Source organism: Ixodes scapularis, unplaced genomic scaffold (genome assembly GCF_016920785.2).
Source record: "Ixodes scapularis isolate PalLabHiFi unplaced genomic scaffold, ASM1692078v2 PGA_scaffold2__306_contigs__length_199485367, whole genome shotgun sequence".
Lineage (NCBI taxonomy): Eukaryota > Metazoa > Arthropoda > Arachnida > Ixodida > Ixodidae > Ixodes > Ixodes scapularis.
Genome location: NW_024609857.1, coordinates 63,876,426 through 63,896,224, shown reverse-complemented (window position 1 = coordinate 63,896,224; position 19,799 = coordinate 63,876,426). Strand labels below are relative to the sequence as shown.

Here is a 19,799-nt window from a genome sequence, read left to right as displayed (position 1 = left end):
CAGTCTGGTTTTGGGTTCGCGCACAAGGAGATAAGAAAGAAACGGAGAAGCCCTGGCCTAAGCAAAGCGTGCATAATGAAGGCATCCTGCCCTCGCCTCCTCCTCGCACTTTGGAAAGAGAAACGAGATGCCCTCGAAATGAACACACTTTTCTATCCTGTGCAGCGAGTGCATGGGCAAACAAAACGTTTTGCGAAAGGCGAAAAAAAAAAAACCCACGGAACCAAGAACAAAACAGAAAACATGGAGAGGAGCTTTTTTTTTCCATTTATTTTGCACAGCGCAGTTTCGTTCTGGTGGTCGCGTGCCGCACACAAAGAGATAGTAAAAGAAGCAGAGAAGGCCTCGCCTAAGCAAAGCGCATACAATGAAGGCATCCTGCCCTCACCTCTTCCTCGCACTTTGGAAAGAGAAGCGAGAAGCTCTCAAAATTAACGCACTTTTCTATCGTGGTGCAGCGAGGTCGCGAGTGCATGGGCAGTAGGGGCAAACAAAACGGCTTGCGAAAGGCGGGAAAAAAAACAACCCACGGAACCAAGAACAAAAAGTAAAAACATAGAGAGGAGCTTTTTTTTAAATTTATTTTGCACAGCGCAGTTTGGTTCTGGTGGTCGTGTGCCGCGCACAAAGAGATAGTAAAAGAAGCGGAGAAGGCCTCGCCTAAGCAAAGCGCATACAATGAAGGCATCCTGCCCTCACCTCTTCCTCGCACTTTGGAAAGAGAAGCGAGAAGCTCTCAAAATTAACGCACTTTTCTATCCTGGTGCAGCGAGGTCGCGAGTGCATGGGCAGTAGGGGCAAATAAAACGGCTTGCGAAAGGCGGAAAAAAAAAAAACAACCCACGGAACCAAGAACAAAAAATAAAACATGGAGAGGAGCTTTTACTTTGCACAGCGCAGTTTGGTTCTGGTGGTCGCACGCCGCGCACAAAGAGATAAAAAAAAGAAGCGGAGAAGGCCTCGCCTAAGCAAAGTGTGCATAATGAAGGCATCCTGCACTCGCCTCCTCCTCGCAATTTGGAAAGAGAAGCGAGAAGCTCTCGAAATGAACACACTTTTCTATCCTGGTGCAGCGAGGTCGCGAATGCATGGGCAGCGTGGGCAAACAGAGCAACTAGCAAAAGGTGGAAAAAAAGACACAAAAGCAAAAAAAAACATGGAGAAAAGCATTTTGTTTCCTTTTTCTTTGCGCATCACAGTTTTGTTCCGGGGTCGCGTGTTGTGTGCAGAGATAAGAAGGAGAAGGGAGAAGCCCTCACCCCCTTGCCTAAGCAAAGCAAAGTGCATAATGAATGCACCCTGCCCTCACCTCCTCACACCTTCGAGGACTCTGTTGTAAACAAAGAAGGGAAGAGAAGAGTTAAACCAATCGCAGAGCGCGTGACGGCAGCAGGAAGAAGCGAAAGAAAAATGTTTCCGCGTAAGTTTTTATATCCACCATTTTGCGTTGGTGCTGGCGGCATCTTCATCTCTGTGTTGACTGATGACGCAGGGATGGGCCGTTACGCCAGCTACACGTGCGGATTCAAACTTGAAGTTGTGGAGCACGCCATTGAACATGGCAATTGCGCGGCCGCAAGACATTTCGGCGTCGACGAAATGCGCGTCCGGTAGTGAAAACCGCAGCGTGAAAAGTCGCAAGCCGCAAACAAGACGTGTCGGGCCTTCCCCGACGCGTCTTGAAGAGGAAGTGCTCTACTACGTGACAAACCTTCAGAAGGAGGGTTGTCCTGTGTCACATGAGCTGATACAGAGTCACGCAAGGGCTGTTGCGAGAAGTCATGGCATCTCAGCACAGGATTTCAAGGCCAGTAATGTCCAGACGACACACTTTATGCGACAGAACGGACTGAATCTCAGAAGAGGTATAACACTGTGCCAACGGCTCCCCACAAGCTACGAGGAGAATATAGTTGATTTTCACCGTTATCTCATAAGGATGCGCCAAGGAAAAGACTTCATCCTGCCCCAGACTGGAAATGCCAATCAGACCCCCCTCAACTTCGACATGCCGACAGGTACGACTGTGGAGCAGAAAGGAGCACGCAGCGTCCACATCAGGACAACTGGAGCCAAAAAACAAATGTGTACCGTTATGCTAGCGGTGACGGCGGATGGCCGTAAGCTCCCGTCATACGTCATATTCAAACGAAAGACGATTCCGAGGGGAAAGTTTCCCAGTGGCATTATTATCCGTGTCCAAGACAAGGGATGGATGTCGGTGGACCTGATGGTCGACTGGATCACGACAGTGTGGGGCTTGCAGCCGAATGCCCTTCTTCTGCAATCGCTGCTCGTGCTCGACAGCTTCCGCAGACACCTCGTGGACAGCATTCGCCACAAGCTAAAGGTGCTCCATACCGACATTGCCGTCAATCTGGGTGGCCTGACTTCGGTCCTGCAGCCGCTTGATGTCTCCCTCAACAAGCCCTTTAAGGACAATGTGAGGAGGCTGTGCACTGAGTAAATGGCAGTCGGCAACTACGCGCTGACACCCCGTGGCCAAAATAAAAAGGCCATCGATCGAAATCCTCTGCGAGTGGATTCTGGAGGCCTGGAAGATGATTCCCGGTGACATCATTGTCAAGGGCTTTAAAAAGACGGGGATCTCCAACAGGCTTGACGGTACTGAAGACAACCTGCTTTGGGACCACGAGGACAAAGATGCAGCTAGCGACATCGAAGACGCGGCTACCGTAATATCCCGAGTCATTGCCCACCCCCCTACCACCTGAAATTCATTAAAAAAAGTGGGGTGGGCCATGTCTCGGTGGGTGAGCACAAACACTTGAAAAAAAACGGAAAAAACCGCCTATTTTTTTCTGCGTATCTAGCGCTGATGCACAAGAGATACATCAAACTCAGAACTCAATTTAGTTTCATTGTTTTATAGAAAAAAATGCTCACGAAAGAATATTTTACTATAGCGAAGTGTGTTGCTTGCATACGCGCTAGAAACACCGCCGATCTGCATATAGCGCAAACGTTTGTTCCGTGAAAGAATGTCACCACTATGTTCTCCTAGTTAGTAAAAAAAAAAAAAAGAAAGAAAAGTCTACAAGAAAATAGAAAAACCGACCAGGCACAACGAGCGAGCGAGCGGACCAAAGAAGCGACCAAGAGCAATGCTGGGAAAGCGGGAAAGCCGGCGGTCGCGTTGGCAAATACTTTGGCGTCGAGCCAAGTCGGGCGCCTTGTCAATTGCAAGCTCTTGCGCAACTTTCTTGTTTGGTGCGTACATATGTGCGTCCGTGCACGGAGGGCTATCAATGCACGGTTGGGACGCTCTGCAAACGTCTGTGTATGGCGTTCCAGCAAAGCTTTATTTACGCGTTGGCTTTGCCTAAAATATTGCACAACCGCGGTCGCGACGGGCGGGAAGAAGGAGTGGGTTCGCGGTGACCTTACTTCGGCGGAGACAGACTTTGATCTAACACTCCGCGGTTACATTAACAAACTCTTATTTTGTTATCTCCATCGTTTTCTTTTCGCACGGATACACGACCACTTTGGGGTCGCTCACGGAGGTAAACAAAAAGAAGTGTCTTTCCCTCCTTTGTTTTACTTTGTCACGGACGTCCTCGAACTGTAAGGTCCGCGGCCGCGTCATTCGGGTAGGATGAGTGTTCGCGGATCGCAGAGTCCGCGCTGGGGTATTTGAAGGGGTGGGCGATGACTCGGTGTTTTTTCGGAAATCGGTATTGGCCCAAAAAATGGGGTGGGCGATGGCTCAGGGATGGGCGACGACTCGGGATATTACGGTAGTCAGATCACAGGGCTTTCCGACTCATAGTGAAGTGAAAGTGAAAAGAGACAATAAATTGAAAGCGTGAATTGTGGCTGAGAGTGTACCTGTCTTTTTATCATGAAGGTGAGTCTTAAGATGCAACGTTTTGGTTAATGTATTTCCCATGTCAGCGTTCCAAAATAATTTCTTGCGATTTTGCCCCGGATCCCCCCAAAGTTATGTAGATTTTTTTGGGATAGAAGGTCCGTTCATTATGCGAGTAAATACGGGCACAAAAATTTTACTTTGCGTAATGAACGCACCCCCCACCCCCCAACTTTGCATAGATTTTTCGGAAAAAAAGTGTGTTTATTCTGCGTGTAAATACGGTAGGTACATTTCATCCTACATCGCTTACCATACTACACTTTATCAGATTGGCACAGATTAGCCGAAGGTATAACCGTCGCGACAGTTGGCTAACTAAAATTTCTCCATTAACTACTAAGTGACAATTTGCGTAAGGCAACAAACTTCGAGGCGCTCAAATACTCAATGATGCCTTGCGGGTTTTTTTTTTGCTTAATTTTTAGACTGGGCAGAGAAGAAGCGCCGGAAACTCCCACTGCTATAATGCGCAGAAAAATGACATCCTAATGATGGAACCGTCAACGCGATCTTTGGGGTGTCTGGTGGGAGCGTGGAGGATACTCTGCCGAGTCATGACGAGGTGCCCGTCATGAGTATGTTACTCTTCCAAGCACCGCTTGCGGCACAGCACTCATTTTCAAAACGAAGTGACAAATACGCGAAAAGAGGTCGTTGAACATATGAGAGCCTATTGCCCTTTCACAAATGAAATCAATTGGTTTAGCCTCCCATAATGCTTCAAATCTGGTAGAATCGTGACCATTCTTCTCTCGTCTAATGTTTGCCGAGACCGATAAGCATGCAGTGAAAACGGTATCCACATAACAGCCACCCACTATTTTGAAATAATCTTTGTTGATTAGAAACATCCATTTTGTATAATCTCATTCAATAGAAAATCCGCATTGCAATGTCAGTCTGCCACAAGATAGCAAAACGTCGAGACCGAAGGAACACGCAAATGGAAAGGCTTCTGGATTTCACAATGCAAGCTTGTCATTTATTAGATTTTTAAGTATTATGAATTAACTAATTTTTTCGCTAGCGAGAGTAGCAAGTGCAACCCAGTATATACAAGCTTTGAAACACACTTAAAAAAAACTTTCGTTAAGCAGGTAGTTGTGCTGAAGGCGCAAGCTTGCCACTGAAAATCTTACCGTCGAAAAGACATCCAGGAGTCACAGCCACGTAAGGAACCTCATCGAAAGCTTTCCGCAGACGCGTCTTCATCTGGACGTAGCTCTTATCAATCCTTGTCATCATCATTTTTTGTGTTAGCACGGTGCTGTCAGGAGCCAGAGTATGAACTTGTTTGACGAAACTGGGTGCCTCGACGACAGAATGGTTCCAGTGCGTCTACAACAAAGTTCACAATCAGACAGCCGAGCTTCCGTTGAGGTACTCGCCCACTGGCAAAGTTGCTTTAGCGCTGATGTCACAGCAGCTGCGGGCGTCTTTTGCTTTCGCACATACTTCTCAAGGTCAGTCAGCTGATTAGGGTGTCGATTCTGGAAGTATATGGTGGTCCAAGTCACCAGGCTCGATCTAAAATGGACCGTAAAAATCTATGCCTGCACGTAGCAATTGAAACTTTTTGTCAAAGGTGTATTTCACGGGTCGTTTTTTTCTCGTAAAATTACAAAGCGTAGTTCTCTTTTTGTAAAAAATAAGGCCGAGAAACTTGCCAGGGTCTACGGTGGGCAGCGACGCAGACGACGGATTCAGTAGCAGGGTGTGTTTGGCGTTTGTATTGATAGATGGCGTCGGGAGCAGCGTCCGAAAGTGCAGCCGACCAGCGAAAGAAAGCAGACAACATGCAGATGAAATCCGTTGGCAGCAAAAGCACCGCTGTTATGCATACGCATTTTTTACTTTAAGTGTTGCTTTTATTGTCCGCATTTGTTTTTTAACCGACGGTACATTTCAAAAAGATTATGTTCATTTTAATAAGCCACGGTGGTCGCGAGCCGTCGTGATCAGAGCCGTTTATTGAGAGAGTTTGGCCATACATTTGTTTGAATAGGCGAGCACCTCGGGGCCAACCACAGGCTGCGAAACAGCCCCTAGCGGTGGTCGTGTGCTCTAAATTTGTTACACGACTAATTTTAGCCGTTTTAGCGTCGCTAGAGTGGAAAAGTTTAGCTTTTGGTGGCTGAAAACTTTGGGCATGTGAGGTTTTCGTCACGCCAATATTGAACTGTAGAATAAACGAACGTGCGCCCCAAACCAGGGCCGACTTGCTAGAAACAGCGTCTCAGCTGAGACAGGGAAAGAAAGCACTGCCAAAGCCAGCGCACGAGCCGAGCGGGACTCCGCATCTCAAGACGCTCGCGCGCCCCACCCTTTGCACTGTTTTCTTTCAGCCAGTCTCAGCTGAGACGCTGTTCTAGCAAGCTGGCCCAGAGCAAAGTGTCACCGATACTTCATCTGCACAAACATCAGCAATGCAGACAAAGGCATGGGCACCAGCATGCGGCTTTGGAAAGTGCCTCCTATGCGCGAGTTCTCGTACAAACTAAAGCATTTTGCTGAGCTAGGCTCACACGCCTGTGCCTTTGTCTTTATAGAGGCCGAGATTGAACGCGTCTATTTCACGCTTTAAATGTCGTTTGCAATATTGTGACGTCGCGGTCTCCTGATTGGTCGACGCTGTGTCGTACCTTTAGTTTACGCTCTAACCACGGGGGGAGTTTTCGGCCTTTGCTCTGCCTATTGTCCAAACTCTCCTAATATACGGCTCTGGTCGTGATTAGAGTGCCTTCATACACATGCGCGCTTTTGCTTGAGTGGTGATATCTCAGCCATTTTTCCGCCCAATCGTTTTTTTTAATGAATATTGAAGTGCGCGCAATCTGGGGCCGCTTGCTAGAAAGTCTTGACTCAAGTCTTGGCTCAAGTCTTGACTCAGGCGCCTGGCGGTCTCGGCTGAGACCGTGACTGAGACCAAGACGGATCCAGCACGGTCTCCGGCACGGTCTTGACTCAAGTCCGGACTTGAGTCTGGCACCCAGACCGCCAAGAACGGAGTGAGCAGTACCTAGAGAGGGAATCTAGGGAAACCTGAAGAAATACCGGAGGAAACAGGGTGCGTTCCAAATCTACTCGAATGGATCCGAGTTACCCTGGCAGATCATGTCACGTGACAACAAAAATCGAGTAATGCCGGACGCGGGTAGGTTTTCGATCGCAAAGGTACAAAACCTTTACCCTAGAGTGAGACCGAGTAAATTTTGGAACACGGCCGAAGATTCCGAACGTGGAAGTGACGAGTTGTGACCTCCTGTCCAATAAGAAAGCGCCGGCGACGCGAGGCGGCAAGCGAGAGTTTGTCTGCTTCTGCTACGCTGCGATCCGTTTGGGCAAAGAGAAACGACGACAGTCACAAAACTGCGGCACATGTCTCGTACATACCGTGGTTCTGTGCAAAATAGAAGAAAAAAAAAAGTCGGCGATGCGCGGTTTTGGGTAGAGTTTAGTGCGCACCAACGCTGTCATATTGCTTCGTATCGCGATCGTCTGTCACCACCGTCGTCGACGTCCAGTGCGTACGCCGAATAAAGTTGTCTACAGAAATGCCTGCGTGCCCTTAAACGGCCAATTTTTTAAGAAAAAAAAAATGCGCTGGACGTATTTTCTTGGTAGCATTTGCAATAAAAGTTGATAATTATGTTTCGATCATTAAGTTAGCAGACGACCGTCTGAGTTCGCTGCACGCAGACATGGATGTCGCCGGTCCATCACGGATGCCTCCCAAGGTAAAGAAATCAAATTGGTCTGAAGATGATAAGTTTCAATTGGTTTACGAAATCGAGAAACACAAACGAATAATTAAGAACAAATTTAACAACAGTATTACAAAAGCTGCTAAAAGAAAAGCATGGCAGGAGATCGCATCCGTGATGAATTCGCGGCATCTATCGACGCTGCGCACTGTGCCGCAACTCTAAAAGCGGTGGTAAAACCTCAAATCTCGCAGGCAGCCGCGCTGAACTGACCCTCTCGAAGAAAGCACACTCCACGACCGGTGAGTTTACTATACAGTAAAACCTCGTTATAACAAAATGGGATATAACAAACAAATGGATATAACAAAGCAATCATAATTCCCCTTGCTTGAATAGTTGGAAGAAATGGACATTGGCTATAACAAACTAATGGTTATAACAAAGTAATTACGACCGCTCCTTCAACTTCTTTATAACGAGGTTTTACTGTACATATGTTTTTACTACACATAAAAATGAAGCACACATTCTGTGTGCTAAAAAAAGTTTTTTTTCCACTTTCTCATTTTCTTGGCTAAATTATAGAAGCAATTAAGATATCAAGCTATTAATACAATCAAATCAAAACAATGAATGTGCTTGCTGCAATCAGACGAAATTTAATGCTCAAACAAAATATAAAGAGAACCTTGTCTTCCACAGGCGCAGGGTGCAACGACCACACGCTGACACCGCTGGCTGAGGCTGTGCTGGCGGTCATCGGTTCCACAAGCCCCAACCTTCTGGGTATCGAAGGAGGCATAGACACCGACGAGTGAGCTGTCATGTTACTGCTATTTGTACGAAGCCTAGCCTTTCGAGATTCACACGATTGGGGGTTCTACTAGCAAAGCTAATATTGTTTTCACAATAATATTTTAAAGTTCGCAAGTACTAAATACTGGGCCACTCAAAGAAATGTTCTGGTGTGTTCTCTCCAGAGCAAGAAAGAACCGTGCACATCCAAGGACTCTAAAACTTTGAGCCATGTTACTTGAAGTTAAAGTCGAGCTAGGCATGTCAATGAGACCACTGCGCTCATCAATGATGATAATAAAAATAATATAAACAATAATAATAGTAATTATTGGATTAGGAGAGCCACGGCACTGCAGAAAGGCAGCAGCCCGTGCAAGGTACGCCCGCAATGCCACATCTTGTGATGGTGATTATGTGATGATGTAAGATCACGACTTAATCTTGTGAAATGCAAGATTAAAATGATGGTGATTATGAGCCGACATGTACATGGGGAGGACGACGCAGTCTTCTGAGCATCGCAAGCGCCGTTGGCCGAGTCTTGAAAGTTTGGGAAAGAAAAATGATAGCAGACTTAGGCTGGTACACTCCTGAAATGGTAAAAGGTATATCTTAAAAAGGTATCATGCAATGCGAACAAGACAAAGGGGATTGTGTTTCTACTACACTACCATTACAAAATACATTATACTCTCATGATTTCAAACTCCAGGAAGCCATGAATTTTGTTTGATTTATCAGAAATTTATCTAAATAATGATGCAAGATAAAAATATGATTCGCCTTATGAGTGGCTTCACATACACAGAAGATATTTCATGCTTTCCTTTACATAGGCCTACTGATCATAACCAGGTATGCTACACATGAAACATTCGTGAAATGTAAGACAAAAGTTTATTTATCCCTCAAAAATGTTCATTGTTGTGGGCTGTTCAAAGAGCACATGACAACTCAAAACAAAACAAAATGCAGTTTGTTCATTGGGTCAAGAAGTTGTCTAGTGTGAACTATTAAACGGGGGACACGTGAACAATAAAAGCAGGCACCGCGCCACAGTTTTCATAGCAACTTGTGAGGACGTTGTGACTTGCCCATGCTATGCCACTTAAATTCAATGCCGTTGTCCTGTAATTCATATTTTTTGTTCTTGCAGCCCTTTTGTTTAGTACACTTCTTTCCGAGCATCGGTGCACTGCAGAGTGAACACCCATGGATCTGTTGCTTCTCCGCAATGTGCCAGTGCTCAATGTAGGCCATGCTACCAGATCACAGCGTCTGCGCAAGTTGCTGTAGAAATTTCCACACGAGCCCCATTGAGTGAGCTTATCACCAAGCGCCGGTGCATTGCGGAGAAGCAACAGCTCCATAGGTGTTCCCTCTGCAGTGTACCGGTGCTCGGAAAGAAGCACACTCAACAAAAGGGCTACAGGTACAAAAAATATGAATTACAGGAAAACGGCATTCGGTTTAAGTGGCATATGGATACACTAAGAACATAGCGAGACAACCAAACTTCGGAAATTTGTTTGAATTAACCAGAAGTATAATATCCGAGTTTGAATTATCGCAAGACTACCGTATACAGGCTAGACTTTTATGGAGTCAAGCCGAACTATGACAAACAGCAAAACAAATATATTGTTTTATGTTGAAAACTCTACAGTTACGTAGACCCAAAGGTCACAAACCCAAAGATTGGACCTCATTTGCTTCAGGTCCGTTGTATTGAGATGGCAAGTCAAATGAACGAAGGCACAAAGCTGAGACAGTCTGTTACATAAACATATTTGTGCGAGATTAGTGCTCTGAAATCTCGCTCATTTCGTAGGTAGCATTCACCATCACAGCTGAGTTCGCTGCTGCTGAGCATATGCTGACGTCAAGCTTTTGCAACACTTCCAACATGCACATTGCATACCATGAGGAATGTCTTTTCTGGAATAAAACCACCCTGAAAGGGTGAACAGCATTGATAAATAAAAGAAATCAGAAGTAATCCTGAGCAGTCAGTTCAAATATGGTGTACAGTGAGTACAATTTATTAAGCACCGACCAGTAGACGCTACCACTAAATTTGGAATCACCCTGAGCACATCTGCTGCTCAATATGGTAGTCTTTTTGACATAAAACAGATTTGTAGGGACAAGCAACCAGAAATATGTGGCCGGCATCAACACTGCACACTGGATCTGCATGAAGCCAGCTGCTTTCACAACTAATAGCCGCAACAGCCAAGATCGGGCTTGACCTGCACACTGTAGACTGGCTTTACTAAAGCCCACATACTTTCACAACCAATAGCACCAATGGCCGAGAGCTGAGGAGTCGAGCTTGATCCACATGCGCACAAAAAGCATGAATGAAATACAAATAAGAGTGTTCTCAAATTATGTACAAGGGTGACAAGACTGACATTCTTGTGTATTTTCCTTAGGGCCAGCACAGCACCAGTCAGCGTGCAGCCAACCACTAACGAGGTGGTAGGAGAGGACCGAGTCCTGAGCTACGAAGTTGAAGTGGACCCCGGGGTCGCATTCCTCGAGGTGCCGGAATCCGAAGACACCCAGGACTACGAGCCTCCGGACTGGCTGCTGGACGAGGATGAGGCACCCGTGGAGCCTGGTGCAGCAGCTGCGCTGCTACGTCGGGAGGGGCCTCCTCCTGTGGCAGGGGGACCGCCTGAGGCAGCAGCTGCTGCTGAAGGGCAACCGGCACCACTGGGCCGGCGGGGACCACCTCGTCCACGACCGGTCTGGAGGCCCAGCGCACCACCCGCAGGCTCGGCAGCCAGCACACGGGCTGCAGACAAACAGTTTTATAGAGACATCTTGGAGCAACAACACGAGAACATAAAGTTAGAACGGCAGTGCCTCCTTGCCAAACTGAAGGCGACGGAAGAGCAGGCAAGGGCATCGGAAGAGCAGGCAAGGGCAGCAAGGGCAGCCTGGGAGGCTGCCAAAATGATGAAAAAGGCAGCAAACTTCTATATTCAACAGGGAGAAAAAATGTTCACGTAACTTGGGAAGGCCCTACGACAAGGCCCTTAAAGGGGAGGAGGAGCCTTCAGTTTGGCAAAGAGGCATTGCCGTTTTAGCTTTACTTTGTAAATACAATAAACAGTTTTCTTTGGTTAGTTCTCTTCAATGTCTTTTTGGTTCCAAGTATGCAAAAAATTTCCACTGCATTATGTATTTCATTTAGCAACATGCAAAACTAAAGAAATGATGGCATCATAAAAAACATGCAACAACTTTTACACACTCAGCTAAGTAAAAGTGAAAGTCATTACTGTAATTAACACGTGTAAGGACCGCACCCGCAAAAAAAATGTTTGCCTTGCACACCATTGCATTTGTACAGGCCTGAGCGATGTCACCGCCGATGTGGCATGCAGTCAGCATCAAAGCTTTTTTTTCCTTTGCAATCCTTACAATCCTCTCCCTTGTTGCTGCCTTTTGTCGAAGTTGCTTAAGACACATTCAGCCAACACACCTAACTATTTATCTCCCTTTTTATGTTTGAGCCACCTTCATTTATGATCCACTGACGTCAAAGCCGAGTAGGAACGACAACGAAATGAAGTACAAACTGCAGGTCCAAAATGGAAGCGCAGCGGCGTAAAGGCCCATACACACAGTTTCGTTTCAGTGCGTTTGACTGCACTGTATCGAAAAGTAGCCACAACTCCTTGGGCTGCCTGTGGTTCACATAAAACGAAGCAACTAACTTGCTTATCAGACGTCAAACGAACGGGGGCCCCGCACCATGCTGGTGATTGACTTCCCACCACATGGAAGCACTTACCAAGGCATAGGATGCCACAAATTGCCCGGACATGCCCTGATGTGCACCATATTTTCTACAAAACTACATGGTTTTTGGCATGTAAACTTGAAAAACTGTGCCAAACTTACGATGACGACATTCAACCAGCACGTACGGGATATTTCGGCGTTGGTAAAGTGTGCTACGAGCAGAAAGTTCCGATATGCCACCGACAAAGTTTTGATGCGAAAGGCTATTGTGTCGGAAGAACAAATTTAAATATGCAGTTCAAGGCGTAACTGGAATCCCGCAATTATTTGACCAGCGGCTCCAGACGCCACTCATAGTAAAGTTATGAGTTAGTGAAGTACTGGTAAACAACGGAAGGATCCATATGTCATGGACCGCAAAGGCTGATGTCTCGGTGGTAGCGTTTCAGCGAGCATGCATTTAGGGGCCACTGCCGACTGATCATTGCCTGGCCGAGCTCACGGCGAGGCATGCTTCCCGTACTCGGCGAGCAGGCCTCGAAGGTGCGCTCAAAACATGGAAACTACATCATGAAGATAAAGGCAAAGGGCATCGTTATCACGAACAGGCAAGGCTGATGCAAAGAGCGTGTGGACATAAATGTTAAAAAGTGCCGTCAATGCACCGCCACGAAGAGTCCTGCCAACTGTGCAGCCGCAGCCCTCCTCTGCCACTCGAACTTTCTTTTCTTTGACGGTTACTCTGTTGCGGGGCGACTCAATGAAACTATCGCCGCGATACATAGCAAGTGCTACAGCTGAAACAGGCGCATTTTACCATAGCTCTCGCTGCAAATGGCCGTCGCCTCAACCACCAGTATACAGTCGACTACAGACACAATGGTTGTAATCACATTCTGCTTGTACAGTGGCGTCGAAAAGAAATAGGGGGGCGAGGGGGGGGGGAGACTGCCCCCCCGACAGGTCAGAAATTTAATGGAAAAGATATGGGGGAGGGGCGCAAACTCGCCCTTCCCCCCCCCCCCCCACCACTGTCCCCGCAGGGGGCACCTGTGAAAGCAGGTGTTTGGAGAGTGGCGTCTCCACGGACCCCGAGCCATGCGGGTTCGCCCGCCCACGTCTGGCTGTACGTGGCTCTCCCGTGTCCGAGGAAAAGGGCATCCTGGTGGTTGAGCCGAGCCCGGGGTAGGTTTGGACCCTTCGGGGCCCCCCAGGTGAGGCAATACACCACTTCGGCCCCTGCTTCTCGTAGACGGGAGTCCTGGTGAGGCCCGGCCAGGATGATTCAGTCTAGTCGCCTTTTCTTCTACTATCCCCTCCGATCTTTCACTTTTACCTGTCCTGTTTCCTTCTTTTCCTTCTCATTTCTCTTGCTCCTTTTTCTTCCCTCTTTGGCGGCAAGGGCTAACCTTGGGTGGCAATAGACCTCTTGTCTGGACCCACACTAGGTTATAGTGTCTTGGTAGCACTGATAGCGTAATGTCGTCAGCAAAACCCTTATTACTATGGCGCATTACCTATCCCCATGTTGGGCTCCGTGGTGGGTGGTGCGCTACAGATGCCGAACGCCTTCCCATTTCTTATGGGTTCTAAACTAAACCAAAAACCTGATCGGGCCCTGAAAAGGGTCCGGACCGAAGTACACGTCAGAGAAGCATTTGCACCCGTGGAGAAGTTTCCCCGATTTCTCGTCATGCATTCCGAAACGGAAAAACCTTTATCCAAGTTATCCCCGTTCCTGGTTTCTAAGACTCTTGAATCTGTAATCGGAAAAAATTTTAAAGCAAAAAAAATGCCATCTGGAGATCTCCTCGTTGAAGTTGTAACCGCTCAACAAAGCTAAGACCTGCTGGCACTCAACGTGGTGTCTGACTACAGGGTTACTGTATCACCCCACCGCACTTTGAACACTATAAAAGGCGTAATATCAGAAGATGACCTGCTAGAATCCCCCCGAAGATGAAATTGTCGATGGCCTTCGTGACCAAGGAGTCATTGATGCCAAACGAATTTCTTTTCGACGGGACGGCCAAGAGGTGAAGACAAAGCATGTCATTCTGACTTTTGAGCTGAGGGTGCTTCCGGAATCAGTGAAAGCCGGATATCTGAACTGTAGAGTACGGCCATATGTGCCAAACCCTCAGCGTAGCTTTCATTGCCAGAGATATGGCCATAGCGCCCAGAGCTGCCGTGGGAAGACAACATGTGCCAAGTGTGGCGAAAATGATCACCCTGCAGAGAATTGCTCTAATGCACCTTCCTGTATCAACTGTGGTGAACCTCACCCTGCTTATTTCCGATCGTGCAAAAAATGGAAACAAGAAAAAGAAATTATAACACTCAAAGTGAAAGAGAACATCTCATTCCCCGAAGCCAGGAAGCGATTCTCCTTCCTGCAGAAGGGTTCTTACCCTTTGGTGGCACGTGCAGGGGGTGTGCCATCAAAATCTTCGGTAGGAATCCAGGTCTGTCCTAATGACCTGGTGATTCCACCACCTCCCCCTGCCTCACAAAGATTCGCTCCACGACTCCGTTTGTCGTTGGAACCGAAGAAACCACAGGGGCCTCCAGATGGTGCAGAGGCAAGAGATGCCTCTGTGCCAATGGATGGGAGACAAGAGGAGAGGCGGCAACACCAGCCTCAGGGAGAAGGCACTAGTGCCTCTTCCATTCTAAAGGACGGGCCATCGAACGATGTGCCTGCCTTGGTCACTCGGACCCCTCCCAAGAAGAAGGAGGGTATGTTTCGTTTTAAGGCTTTAGGAGAGGCCTCGACACGTAAGGAGGTAGGTGCCCGTACCAGCTGCTCCCTCAGCCGTTCCGCCTGAGGAGGAGCAAATGGAACTTGGTGAACCTCCTCCCCCTTGTTCGGTCCCACCTGATGACGCAAGGCTTATTAAAAAGTTATCCCAGAGAAAGCTCAATCCGCGAGTAACCCCACCCGAACCGCCCCAGGGCACTTAGGGCAGGTTTCCTTTTTTCTTGTGTTGTTACTTTAAACCGTTTTTAACATGAACTCATATAGTTTTATACAGTGGAACTGTAGAAGTCTTCTGCAAAATATTGATGACATTCATTTCTTTCTGGATGAGCTACAGCCCATTGCTGTGTGCTTGCAGGAGACATATCTTAACAACACCCATACAAATGTTTTTAATCGTCACCGCATTTTTAGAAAGGATCGGGATTCAGACCACTCTTCAGGTGGTGTTGCCATTGTTGTACGGAGTGGCATAGCATGTGTGGAAGTTCCTTTGCGTACATCACTGGAAGCTGTTGCGGTACGTGTTCTTGCTGATCGTCTCATTACGGTTGTGTCCTTGTATTTGCCACCTCATCGTCAACTGCATCTTCATGAACTTCAAGGATTGGTTCAGCAACTCCCAACGCCTTTTTTAATTTGTGGTGATTTTAATGCTCACAGTCCCATGTGGGGCAGTAAGCGCCTTGACTCTCGTGGCGCTGTTGTAGAAAGATTCTTATTGTCCTCAGACGTATGTCTTTTAAATAAGAAAGAACCAACGTTTTATAGTTCCACTCATAATTGCTTCACATCCATCGACCTCTCCATTTCATCACCTTCATTACTTCCCTGCTTTTCTTGGAAGGTTTTAAACAACCCTTTTGGGAGTGATCATTTCCCGGTTATAATTGAAAGTCTCGTTCCTCTGCCGTCTATTTTAAAACGAACCCCTAGGTGGAAACTGGACAAAGCCGACTGGGCACTCTTTAAACTTGATGCAGTGCTTGACCCGTCAGTTCTAGCAAATTTGTCACCTGAAGAAGCGACAGTGTATGTTACGGAGCAAATCATCAGTGCCGCCCAAGACGCCATTCCTCGCACCTCCGAAAATTTACCCAAGAGGTGTAGGCCTTGGTGGAATGAAGACTGTGCCACCGCAAGGAAAAAGCAGCATAGGGCATGGGACACTTTTCGGAGGTACCCTACTCCTTCAGATAAGATAGAATTTAAAAGACTAAAAGCAAAGGCCCGATGGACTATGAGAAAAGCTAAGTGGAAGTCCTGGACCCAGTATATTTCCTCCCTAAATAGTTTTGTCTCAGAGAAGGAAGTTTGGGATAGGTACAAAAAAATCAAAGGGGATTACCGTTGCTTTGTTGTTCCTCTATTTAGCTCCCCTGCTAACTCGCTGAAAGATGTTGCTAATGTGCTTGGACAGCACTTCGAGAATGTTTCCAGCTCCCGAAATTATCGGACGGAATTTAAACGTTTTAAAGCAAATGCAGAATGTCACCGTATACCTATGTCCGGTTGTAGCTCTGAGCCATACAATACTCCTTTTACAATGCAAGAACTAGAGGTGGCTCTGGGATCCACTATGAAATGCTCCGTCAACTGTCTCGAGAATCGCTGAACACACTACTAGATTTTTTTAACTATCTGTGGGAAGCAGGCTACTTTCCTCAAATGTGGAAACAGCCGCATGTAATTCCTTTGCTGAAAGCTGGGAAGGACCCTTCGGACCCCCGTAGTTATCGTCCAATCGCGTTAACGAGTTGCCTTGGCAAAACCTTTGAACGCCTCATTAATAGGCGGTTAATTTATATTTTGGAGCATAACCACTTCTTTGCTAATAACCAATGTGGTTTTCGAGAAGGGCGCTCTACTTTGGACCACATAGTCCGCCTGAAAACAACAATACGTGAAGCTTTCATAAATAGGCAACATTGTGTCTCTGTTTTCTTCGACCTGGAGAAAGCATATGATACGACATGGCGGTATGGTATCCTTCATGATTTATATGCCTCTGGGGTGCGTGGTCGCATGTTGCGGTGTATAAGCAGTTTTCTCACAGGTCGCTCCTTTCAAGTTCTACTCGGCACCACACTATCCGACCAGTATGTCCAGGAAAATGGTGTTCCGCAAAAAGGTGTACTGAGTGTCTCCTTGTTTGCCGTAAAGATAAACTCGTTGTCAAAGGTAATTCCACCTTCCGTTTCATACTCCCTCTACGTGGATGATATTCACATCTCGGCCTCTTCTTGTAATTTGTCTAGCTGTGAGCGGCAACTGCAGCTTACCATCAACAGAATTAGTAAGTGGGCTGACAAAAATCGGTTTAAGTTTTCAGCTGAGAAGACTATCTGCGTGCCATTTTCTCTGCGTCGGGGGCTGTTTCTAGATCCAGAACTGACACTAAACAGGGTTCCTATTAGTGTAAAAACGGAGCATAAATTTTTGGGCATAACATTTGATAAAAAGTTAAACTTCGTTTCCCACCTGAAGGACCTGAGGAAGAAGTGCCTTAAATCAGCTAATATTCTTAAAGTCTTAGCGCACAAGTCATGGGGATCCGACAGAATATGTCTGCTACGCCTGTACAACTCCCTTATCCGGTCACGTCTGGACTATGGTGCTATAGTTTACGACTCGGCGAGGCCTTCTGCACTTAAAATGTTGGATCCTGTGCATCATCTCGGTTTAAGGCTCGCTACAGGTGCCTTCTGCACATCGCCCATTCCTAGCTTGTACGCTGAATCTAATCAGATGTCACTTAGGCACAGACGACGTTATCTTGCTGTGACTTATGCTTCCAGAATTTCGTCCTATCCAAATCACCCAACTTATGGTGCCTTGCAACATTCTCGGTTTGCTCGTCTTTTCGAACATAAGCCCAGGGTTGTACCGCCTTTAAGTCTTCGCCTTGAGGGCATTTGTACATCTCTTGACCTCACCCTTGACGAGACCGACCTTTTGCAGAAGGGTGAAAATGAAGCTCCGTGGAGTACGTTGCCCGTCTTTTGTGATTGGTATTTTACTAGATTTAATAAACATAACGTCCCCCCTGTGGTGATTCAACAAGAATTTCTTGAGGTGCAGAAGAAGTATGATAACTACTCCCAATTTTATACCGATGGTGCTAAATCATCGCATTTTGTAGGATCAGCAGTTTACTCTGAAGGATTCAGTAAGGTTCAGCGTCTCAAGGAATGTGCAAGTATTTACACGGCAGAGCTCTATGCAGTGTTGATGGCCTTGGAATATATCCTCATCAGCAAGACGATGAAATCTATTTTATTCGTGGACTCTCAAAGTGTGCTCACCACACTTTGCTCAATAAAGGGAAGTAAAAATAGACTGGCACAACTTGTCCGATCTAAGGTACAATGTGGTCTGCGGCTTGGCCGAGACATAAAATTCTGCTGGGTGCCTAGCCATGTGGGGATCCTAGGTAATGAAAGAGCAGACGAATATGCCACGAGCTCTAAGCACCTACTGCCAACCACCTCACAAATTCCATTTCAAGACATGAAGCCCTTGGTAAAAGCATCAGTTTTCCGGCTATGGCAATCGGAGTGGAGTCTGGAATGCGAAAACAAACTTCCAGGATTAAACCAGCTCTTGGTATATTGGAGAGTGCATCCCACAAAACCCGCCGCCTTGAAGTTCTTTTGTGTCGTCTTAGAATTGGACATTCCTTCCTCACCCACAGACATCTGCTCAGGGGGGAAGCTCCACCCCTGTGTGATGAATGTGGGGAGCGTTTGACAATTTTACACATTTTGTGGCTGTGCCCAAGGCTTGAGCAAGAACGACGTACACATTTCCCCGAGTTTTTTTCACACCAGATTCCTTTTCACCCAGCGCTGCTAATTGGGGAGACTCCTATGGTACCATTTGATCGTGTCATAAATTACTTGAGAAAAACCGGCTTCCTACTAGAGTTGTAATTTTAACTCTGGGTGATTTCAGATAAGATCGACCAAAGGGTGGCTGGTCGACATTTTTAAATCAACTGATGTTTTTATATGACATTGTCTAGTGTCTGGTATGAACGAATCCACACTTAGTTTTGACCAGAAAAAAAATTTGGAGACAAGAAAAATTGTAAGGCAGGGAGAGGTGGACAGTTGCAATAACGCGCACTGATGGAGGGGGCAAGTTTGAAAGTGAATAATTAAAACAATAAAATTAGGAGAATTTTAAAACTTTTTACAAACAAACTATGGGTACAACTTGCTTGTAATATAAAGTAATAATATTTATTAAAAATTTATTTAGTTTTCTAAAAATTGCCAAACATGCCTGCTCGAACGACAAATGGCAAACTTTGGAAATCTGTATCTCATGAAATAATTTAATCATTATTACATAACTTGCAGACATTATTTTACTAATATATGGCTATTATTGAAAAAATAAATAAGGTATCTGAGTGACACAATAGTTACAATATATTTATGCAAACATGGGAAAAAAATCAAACAAAGAAAAATTCCAATGCGAATAAAAAAAAAACACCACCTTCGATTTTTTTTTAAATTTGGGTACCCTGTTATACTCTATTTCGGCATTCATTTCTATTAAAAACATGTTGCATCATTTTATTGAGAAAGAAGATACAACTCCCCAAAGTAGGGTCCTTTTTCAAAGCCTACACTTAGCAGTGTCCTATACAAGAAGTGACTCTGAGTTCCAGTTTCATGAAACTTGCACAAATCTTCTATATACATTTATTCAGATGAGGTCATTGATAAAAAGAGCGATCGGTCACACAGTAAAAGGGAGGAGAAACTATATACAGCATTTTACATAAGCATACAAAGTGGTATTATATTAGAGACTAATGATTTGAGAAAAGATGATGCAGTGTGAAGTTGTACCTTCCGCTATATTT

At 46.2% G+C, this 19,799-nt stretch overlaps 1 protein-coding gene across 1 annotated transcript; it reads left to right on the top strand.

Moving 5' to 3' along the window:
• Positions 1 to 8,172: 8,172 nt before the first annotated feature.
• Positions 8,173 to 11,743, top strand: LOC121836748. Its single transcript, XM_042291902.1, has 2 exons — positions 8,173 to 8,416; positions 10,839 to 11,743. The coding sequence occupies exons 1-2, from the start codon at positions 8,232 to 8,234 to the stop codon at positions 11,419 to 11,421; spliced, it is 768 nt and encodes a 255-aa protein (XP_042147836.1). The 5' UTR covers positions 8,173 to 8,231; the 3' UTR covers positions 11,422 to 11,743.
• Positions 11,744 to 19,799: the final 8,056 nt, after the last annotated feature.

What these genes read in the sequence shown, in the direction of transcription:
- LOC121836748 (XM_042291902.1), top strand. Translation starts at nt 8,232, where the DNA reads ATGAATGTGCTTGCTGCAATCAGACGAAATTTAATGCTCAAACAAAAT. An exon ending in GGAGGCATAGACACCGACGA is followed by an intron (nt 8,417 to 10,838) that starts GTGAGCTGTCAT and finishes TATTTTCCTTAG; the next exon opens with GGCCAGCACAGCACCAGTCA.